We start from the raw sequence: 9,265 nt of genomic DNA on the forward strand, positions 1-9,265 counted from the left end.
TTTTTTGCTTTCTATTTGTTTTGGGGTTGGTATTAGCATCCATAATTATAATTTATATTTGGAAAAAATAAAAATTTAATAATAATAATAATAACAATAATAATAATAACAATAATAATAATAACGATAATAATAATAATAATAATAATAATAATAACGATGATAATAATAATAATAATAATAATAATAACAACAACGATGATAATAATAATAATAATAATAATAACAACGATAATAATAATAATAATAACGATAATAATAATAATAACGATAATAATAAAAACAATAATATTAATAATATTAATAATAATATTAATGATAATAATTAAAAATAATAATAACAATAATAATATTAATATTGGTATAAATAATAATAATAATATTGGTAATTATAGAGGGGATTTTTGAAGAGAAAAATATAGTAGAAAAAAATGAATTTTGAAAGTTGAAAAAAATATATCAATATGGGTGTCTATTTATAGAGGGGAAAAAAATAGAGTCGTTGGTAATTTTTTTTTTTTTTTTGATTTGTATTTTGTAAAATATATCCGTTGTAAAATTACAACGGATATATTTAAAACAGTGCACACGTGTCAAGCAGCGGCTGGGCCAAGTGGCGCGCTCCCAGCCGCTGATTTCTATTTTTTTTTTCTGAGCTTCAACAGCAAAACGACGTCGTTTTGCACCATGAAACAGCAAAACGACGTCGTTTTGCTATAATACCAGTCCAAAATATTGGTGGGGCCCACAGCGAATTAATTCATGGAAATGCTTGCTCCTGCAATCGAACCCATGACCACTCAACATGAACCATTAAAGGTTTGCCATTAAGCCACCACTTTATTTGTTTATTCATTGTGAACAATTAAATAGTTCACCCTTAAAGATGCCCTTACTCTTTATTACCTCAATCTTTTAACCACAAATCTCAATTTTTGTTACCCTTTTAAATAATCTTCATAACAAACCAAAACTTATTTAATTCTCACAATTTGGTGAAAAGAATTTCATAGAAAATGACCATAATGCTGTCAAAGATGAAGCTTCAGACAAACACAATTGTCCCCCTTTTCTTTAATTTTATTTTTTAATTTATTAATTTATTTATAATTTTTTTTTTTCTTTTGAGTTAGTGCAAAGTAGTTAAGCAATGGAGTAGAAATAAGCATAACCCACTTGAGAAAGACAACTCTCCCAATAGTTGTTTCTGTTAGACAAACCCTTCTCACCAAACAAAACCTTTAAACAAATTTTTATAACAAAATCTTCATCATAAGATAATAAATGATGCTCTGTTTTTCCCCTGTTTCTTTATATTTCCTCTGTTTTTCTCTGTTTCTTTCAACCCACCATTTTTCTCCTATCAATCCCATGCGTCGAAAATCATCACTCCTTCTTCTCTCCACTGACAATACAATGAAACAGAAGAAGAAACAATAACCTCTCTGTTTTTGTCGTCGTGTTTTCGATACTTCTTTTCGGGTTTTTCATGTACAATGAGGATGTTAAATCGATTGCAGAATTCCCATTTTCTAAGCAAAAAGTTCAAGAAATGCAAGAAAACAAACCAATTGAAGTAAACCCAGTTCGAATTATGGAAAACCCAGAAATTTCAGCTAAAATTGAGGCCAAAACAGAGGATGTTTCGATTGAAACAAGAACAGAGCAAGAAACAGGGGAAGTGAATTCTGAGGATAATGATGATGTAAAGAAGACAGTTTTAGTGAGAGAAAGTGGTAAGGAAGAGAGAGAAAGTGAAATTGTAGTTGAAGAAGAAGAAGATGATGAAGAAATTGAATTACCTCCAAAAGAATGTGATTTATTTACAGGACAATGGGTTTTTGATAATGTTACACACCCGTTATATAAGGAACATGAATGCGAATTTCTCACTGAACAAGTTACTTGTATGAGAAATGGAAGAAAAGATTCAACTTACCAAAATTGGAGATGGCAACCTAAAGATTGCAATTTGCCAAAGTAAGAATTATTATTTTGTAAATACTCAATTAATTATATGATTTTTGTGTTATTTTTTATATGTTTATATTATAATGATATGATTTTTTGGCATGTTTGTATTTAAATAATTAAATTTATGATCATTTATTGAATTTTTATGGTTGGTGGATTGTGACAGATTCAAGCCAAAATTATTGCTAGAGAAGTTAAGAAATAAAAGATTGATGTTTGTGGGTGACTCATTAAATAGAAATCAATGGGAATCAATGGTGTGCTTTGTTCAATCTGTTGTTCCTTCTAGTAGGAAGAGTTTGGTCAAGACTGGATCGTTTAACATCTTCAGGGTCGAGGTTTGTCTCTTAATTCTCGTTATTTAATATATTGTCACGTCAATAGTGTAATTTATTGTCACATCAATAGTATAATTTGAATGACTAGTAAAGTAGTGGTGTGAAATGTTATTTTGGACCGAGTAGTATAAATGAGTCATAATCATGTAGAATAAGCTCAAGTCGGTGGTCTCAAAACAGAATAATAATGTGATTTTGGTGGTTAGGTTTTTCAGCTTTATTTATAATACAAGCCAAACAACTAATCAAATTATGTTCATAAATTTTTGTTTTTATGGTTGGTTGGCTATTAATAATGAAAGATAACACATAAAAGTATGTATCATAATTAAGGTAATTAAGAAAATTATTGAGATTTCTGTTTGATTAATGTGATTAGTGGTAAGTATTACTGTTAAATGTAATGATGTAAATTAGCAAAATTAGGGATCCAAAGATTATAATTGGAAAAACTTTTAAACAAAGTATTAAAAAAGAATTGGTTAAATTACTTTTGAAAATTTATATTCCAATCAATTGTAATCAACATTTCTTTTCAAACCAAAACCACCACTTTTTTTATTTACAGTTTTTTTTTTTCTTTTACATATTGTAAGAATCTGGTCACCCACTATCAATAAAAGTGCAATTTTGTGGGCCGTATGGCATGCAATTTATCATATGATGAAATAATGTTTTGTGGGCCGTATGGCATGCAATTTATCAACCATAGTCTTAATTCTTAAATCATATTGGTTGAAGATGTGTATATTCCTGCTACAACTTTGCTTGAAGTTTAAGATATGAAAATATTTTTCTTTGTAATTTTTGTTATTGGGTGTTATGCAGGACTACAATGCTACGGTGGAATTCTATTGGGCACCATTCTTAGTAGAATCAAATTCTGATGATCCAAAAATGCACAGCATTTTAGACAGAATCATCATGCCTAAATCAATAAAAAAACATGGTGTAAATTGGAAGGATGCAGATTATCTAATCTTCAACACTTACATTTGGTGGATGAACACTTTTAACATGAAAGTTTTGTAAGTAATTGTTTAGTATTGGTTGGTTCAATTTAAATCTTAATATTGATTGATTAGTACTGTATTAAGTTATGCATTGAATATGATTAGTAATGATGGTGGTTTGGTGATTAATCGAGCAGGCGAGGATCGTTCAATGAAGGGGCAACCGAGTACGATGAGGTAGAGAGGCCGGTGGCTTATGCAAAGGTGTTGAAGACATGGTCTAAGTGGGTCGATAAAAACATTGATCCTAATCGTACAACGGTTTTCTTCATGAGCATGTCTCCTCTTCATATCAAGTAAATTTCTATCTTATTCTGTTTAATCTGTTATACACAAACTAATTAATTAGTACTTTTATAGTGAAGTATGTGTTTCGTATTTGATTATTCAATTGACATAGCTAGAATAAACATCGCATTTTTTATATGCACAATTCATACGTACATAAATCATATTGTTACGTGTATAATGGTAGCATGGAGTAATCGATAAGATGACTAAATGATATGCAGATTTTTAATGAGTACTTGTCATTTTTTCTTGTAGGAGTTTGGACTGGGACAACCCTGATGGTATAAAATGTGCCCTAGAGACGACGCCAATCTTGAACACGTCAATGCCATTGAACGTAGGCACGGACAAGAGACTGTTTAGGATCGCACACAACATAACACAGTCGATGAAAAGGGTTCCGGTGAGCTTCCTAAACATAACGTCGTTGTCGGAGTATCGGAAAGAAGCACACACATCGGTACATACCATTAAACAGGGAAAATTGTTAACACCAGAACAACAAGCAGACCCTGAAACTTTTGCTGATTGTATTCACTGGTGCCTCCCTGGTCTTCCTGATACATGGAATGAGTTTCTATACACTAGAATTATCTCTAGCCACACGTGACCTCTTGTTCTACACGTGACATGACGTTCTTTATTTTTTTTTTATTTTTTTATTTTTCTAAATGTCCAATTTTTGTGAGTCGTCGATTATTGAAAATTGATGTCTAGGATTGCAAGATTGCATTCCAATTGTGTAGAAAGGGAAAAAGAATGTTTAGTTGATTAATTTTTAAGATTAGGGCGAAAATCGCCTGCATGCAAAGAAAGAAATTTGAGAATGTAACATATGATTCAAGAAGCAATAAGAAAAAGTGGTAAAAGAGAAATGTATAGAGGAGTCTTTGCTCCAAGAAATCAATGAAATTTTCATGACTATTCAGTGTGATCCAAATTTCTTGCATTGTGGCATGTATTTTAATTTGCTGAATAGATTGTTGGGGATGTGTTGTGACTCTTGTACGCGACTAACGTAAGCGTTAATTTTGGACATTTTATAGCTTCACAATTCGAAGTTTTATGGATGTTCATTTACTGTAAATACGTAATTTTATGTAATAAGAAGAAAGATAATGTATCAAATGTGGTTTGGAAACTTGCAAGTCTTGAATACGTACTAGGGTACTACCTACCAAAACTTCGTTCACCAATTAAGCATATTAGAAATCAAATTCAAAATACGTAGTATGATTTATTGGTTCGATCTGGTAATATATACGTAGTATATATATGCATTCATATATCCAGTATATAATGATTTCATTATTAAAATGTTATTGAAATCATGTATATATTGACCAAATTTATTCCTTTTATAATGAAAGATATTCCTGAATCTTCATTATTCTCAATTTTATCACTCTCTTTGCTTTTAGCAAATTTCATTAGTTTCTGCAAAATATATTGCTGTATTGGGCGGAAGGGGGCATGCATACATACGCTATAAAGTAAATATAAAGAGCAAAGTATGTAAGGTATACAGTATATATATACTCCTGTTCCTAAAACTTCAACTCATTTGACTTTTACACAGTATCTAATGTATGTCAATGTCGTGCATCTTTGACCTTTAATAGTTTTAACCGTTATAAAAGGATAATTCTCGAAAATTTACATTAAGACAAATCGAACAAGGTCTCACATGCTAATTTGTTTTCTTTTATACGTAGTATGAATCATAAAATATGGTCAAAGTTATTCTATTTTGATCTCATGAATGGTTTGTGAGTCTAATATTTAGAATTTTGACTAGAATAAATTAGTGTACAGTCATTGCATATAATCAAAGCCAAACTATATATGTACTCCTAACATAAATGACTTAAAATAATTGCAATCTTTTGGATCACCCTTTATGATCCATATATATGTATGGTATCTATCAGATTAATCAGGAAAGATTTTAAGGAGAGACTAAAACCATTGGCTATCATACATATAATCATGACGATATTATTGAAAATTGATCACTGTATGGAATAATTTATTCAATATATCTTTCAAGAAGCAGAAAATTAAATTATGAAATTATATGATCTTCATTAAGAATATCAAATAATAAGAGCCAAAAATAGTATGATATAACAAAAATAAAAACTTTACATATGCATGCATGAAATCTTTTTGAAGAGGAAATAAATATCGCACAAAATCAGTGGAGGTACAAGTGATCATCACAATAAATATCTATAAGAGTTTTGAGAATGCATGGCATTTTGTAATTCATTTGTATTTCTAATACCAATTTTCTCCTCAGTAATTGTAAAAAAAAAAAATGGCATCAACTAGGAATAATTTCAGCTTATTACCACTAGTTGCGCTAATGTCTATTCTAGTTAATGGTGTTTTATCTTTAGATTATAAACAAGCTCTAACTAATTCTTTGCTATACTATGAAGCTCAAAGATCAGGCCAATTGCCTGCTCAACAACGAGTTACATGGCGCGGTGACTCGGGTTTGAAGGATGGCCAGGATGCTGGTGTATGTAGTATTGATTCATCTATGCCATCTTTATTCCCTTCTCAATTTTCATCGCATGTTTAACTAAATTTTGTTGTTTAAAAATATATAATTTTTTTTATTCAGTAGCAGATCTAACATTTTATTTATTTAATTGCGTATGTAACGTTTAGTAATAATATATTTAAATTCCTTTATGAAGTACAAGTAAAAGATTATCGTAGGTAGTACCCTTTCAAAAGTAATGTTTTTTTTTTTTTGGTTGTTTGCGTCTTTTGTTGTTAAATTTGGGTTAAAATTTTTATGATCGAATAGACAGGTTGATCTAGTAGGAGGATACTATGATGCAGGAGACAACGTAAAATTTGGACTCCCAATGGCTTTTACAGTAACCCTACTAGCATGGAGTGTAGTTGAGTTTGGGTCCCAACTTGAGGCCCAAAATGAGCTCCAAAATGCATTGGCTGCTATCAAATGGGGCACTGACTATTTCATCAAGGCACACCCTCAGCCCAACCTCCTCTACGCCGGTGTTGGGGACGGGGACTCTGATCACCAATGCTGGCAGAGGCCTGAGGACATGACCACACCAAGGACGGTCTACAAGATCGACGAGTCTAGCCCTGGCTCAGACTTGGCTGGTGAAACCTCGGCTGCTCTAGCCGCTGCTTCCATTGCCTTCCAGCATGCTGATCCTAATTATTCATCCTTGCTTGTTACTCATGCAAAACAGGTACTATAATACCAAGTACAATATAGCACATATATATATATATATATATATGGCATGATCAATTTTATATGTAGCATAATAAGTATATTATAAAACTAGGGACAATATATATTCCATCCGTCCCAATTTAAGTGCCACAAATAAATCATATATATATATTAAAACTCAATGGGAAATATATATTTTGATAATATATTTTGATGTTCAATAATGATTGGAAAAATATATTTAAATAGTACGAGTATTGAAGTAAATGTTGGTGAATTGAAATCAAGTAAGGGAATTTTTTTATAAATCATATATAGATATCTTTTATGTTCATATTATGTATTGGCTTTTTTTTTTTTTTTTACACTTGAAAAATACATCGCACAATAGTCTAAACACATTCTTTATTGAGCATAAGATCTATTGGGCATAAGTTACTTCACTCAAACCTACCACTCAAAAGTGTCTTTGTGTGAAAGTAGTGTGTTAACCTTAGGGAACGTGCTGACGAATACAATTGAACACCTTGGTTGCGCCGAAATTCGTTTTCAAGTTAGTGATTTGCATCACGACACACCGATATTGTTCCGTTGTTTGTGAGATTATCTTTTTGATCTTACTTAAATATTTTTATACTATTTGTACTAGACTACTCCTTTATTTACAACAAATGTAACTAATTTAATCTTTTTTTTATTTTTTATTTTATCACATAATTTTTATTATAAAACCTTATTTATAATATACATATAATGAACGGGGACATTAGATTGGATCACATTGAGTAATTATTATTATTATTATTATTATTATTATTATTGGAGAGGTTAATTAGAAAATTACAAGAATTATTTTTCATGGTAATGGTTTGGATGTGAACAGTTATTTGACTTTGCAAAAAGTCACCCAGGAAAATATTCGGACAGTATTCCATCAGTAGGACAATTCTACTCAAGCACTGGTTTTCAGGTATTAAAGAAATACTTTGTATATATGTATTTATACAAAAGAAAAATAATAGGAGTGAAATTAACTGAAACAAATTTAATGAAAATGTTATGCAGGATGAATTATTATGGGCAGCTGCATGGCTACAAAGAGCCACTGGAGATAAAATCTACCAGGACTTCCTTGAGAGCTTTCAGGGTAATGGTGGTACTAGATCCATGTTCTCGTGGGATGACAAATTCGTCGGTGCTCAAATTCTTGTCGCCAAGGTACTTAAAATTTACGCGACATAAATAGTTATTAAGAATATATGCAGTACAATCGTTGTATGTTATTATACTACGTATATGGTACTTCCAGACGTCCTAATTGACTTAGAAATATGATGTGACTTGATTTCAGTTGTGTTATACTTCGTATGCAGCAAATTTTGGAAGGGAAGTTTCCAAGCAGTGGAAATTTGGGGGCAAACAAAGATGAAGCAGAGCAATTTCTGTGTAATTGTATACAGAAAGGAAGCAGCAACATTTACAAGACGAGTGGTGGATTACTATGGTTTAATGAATGGAATAATCTCCAATATACAATTTCTGCTTCTTTAGCCATCACAGTTTATGCTGATTATCTCTCCACCATGGGAAAATCACTAACATGCTCATCTTCCTTGGTCAATCCTCCTGAACTCATTGCTTTTGCTAGATCACAGGTATAATTCACCTCATAACTTAGACGAGTTTTCATTCTAGATCTTGGGTATCGCCCTCTAAGACTTTAACCAACCTACTTGTAACCCTTTGTTTCATGGTTACTAGGTTGACTACATATTAGGAGCCAACCCAAAGAGCGCAAGCTACATGGTGGGTTATGGGTCAAACTTCCCACAAAAGGTGCATCATAGAGGTGCCTCAATTGTGTCTATCAAGAAGGATCCGGCTCCAGTTGGGTGTAAAGACGGGTTCGATTGGTTTCACAAGGATCAGCCTAACCCAAATGTTTTAGTCGGGGCGATTGTAGGTGGTCCGGATAAGAATGATAACTATAATGATGATAGAAGTGATTTTCAGCAGGCTGAAGCAGCCACTGCTAACTCTGCTGGCCTTGTTGGGGTGCTAGCTAGGATCAGCTAAAATTGTATACTAATAAGAGCTTTTTTAACCTATACTCATCGCATGCAAAACTTTTTGCAAAATTATTTATTATGCAATAAAAATTTGTCCACATTTTAAACAAGAGCTTGAGCCTTTGTTTTAAGATGGCTATCTTAAGCAAACATTATTATAAACAGTCTCGTCAGAGATATTGAAGTCTTCCTCTGTTCTTAGTCAATTACAACATTTGAGTTTTTTGTATAATTTATACAAGTATTTAAAAATGATTAAGATATTGATTATTTCAAAGATTTTGTAATGACAAACAGAAATTCCTAATCTCACAATAAATAAAGGAATAAGTTCAATATTATAGTCTTTTCAAA

The 9,265-nt window shown here is 31.4% G+C and overlaps 2 protein-coding genes across 2 annotated transcripts; both read left to right on the plus strand.

Moving 5' to 3' along the window:
* Window positions 1-1,146: 1,146 nt before the first annotated feature.
* LOC110699293 (protein ESKIMO 1-like) lies at window positions 1,147-4,556 on the plus strand. The gene is given in 6 exon segments (XM_021876796.1): window positions 1,147-1,431; window positions 1,433-1,980; window positions 2,141-2,312; window positions 3,141-3,340; window positions 3,463-3,621; window positions 3,872-4,556. Coding segments are annotated over 6 exon segments (1,581 nt in total). The 5' UTR covers window positions 1,147-1,284; the 3' UTR covers window positions 4,227-4,556.
* LOC110699294 (endoglucanase 14-like) lies at window positions 2,319-8,994 on the plus strand. The gene is made up of 7 exons (XM_021876797.1): window positions 2,319-3,046; window positions 5,963-6,143; window positions 6,442-6,855; window positions 7,726-7,812; window positions 7,908-8,060; window positions 8,216-8,497; window positions 8,604-8,994. Exons 1-7 carry the CDS (start codon window positions 3,000-3,002, stop codon window positions 8,916-8,918), a joined length of 1,479 nt encoding a protein of 492 aa, XP_021732489.1. The 5' UTR covers window positions 2,319-2,999; the 3' UTR covers window positions 8,919-8,994.
* The last annotated feature ends 271 nt before the right edge of the window (window positions 8,995-9,265 follow it).

The sequence above is a fragment of the Chenopodium quinoa genome, unplaced genomic scaffold (genome assembly GCF_001683475.1).
Source record: "Chenopodium quinoa cultivar QQ74 unplaced genomic scaffold, ASM168347v1, whole genome shotgun sequence".
In the NCBI taxonomy this organism is placed as follows: Eukaryota; Viridiplantae; Streptophyta; class Magnoliopsida; order Caryophyllales; family Amaranthaceae; genus Chenopodium; species Chenopodium quinoa.

Coding starts and splice junctions, on each gene's coding strand:
- LOC110699294 (XM_021876797.1), top strand. CDS start 3,000: ATGGCATGCAATTTATCAACCATAGTCTTAATTCTTAAATCATATTG. Junction 6,144..6,441: donor AGGATGGCCAGGATGCTGGT/GTATGTAGTATT, acceptor TCGAATAGACAG/GTTGATCTAGTAGGAGGATA. Junction 6,856..7,725: donor TTGTTACTCATGCAAAACAG/GTACTATAATAC, acceptor GGATGTGAACAG/TTATTTGACTTTGCAAAAAG.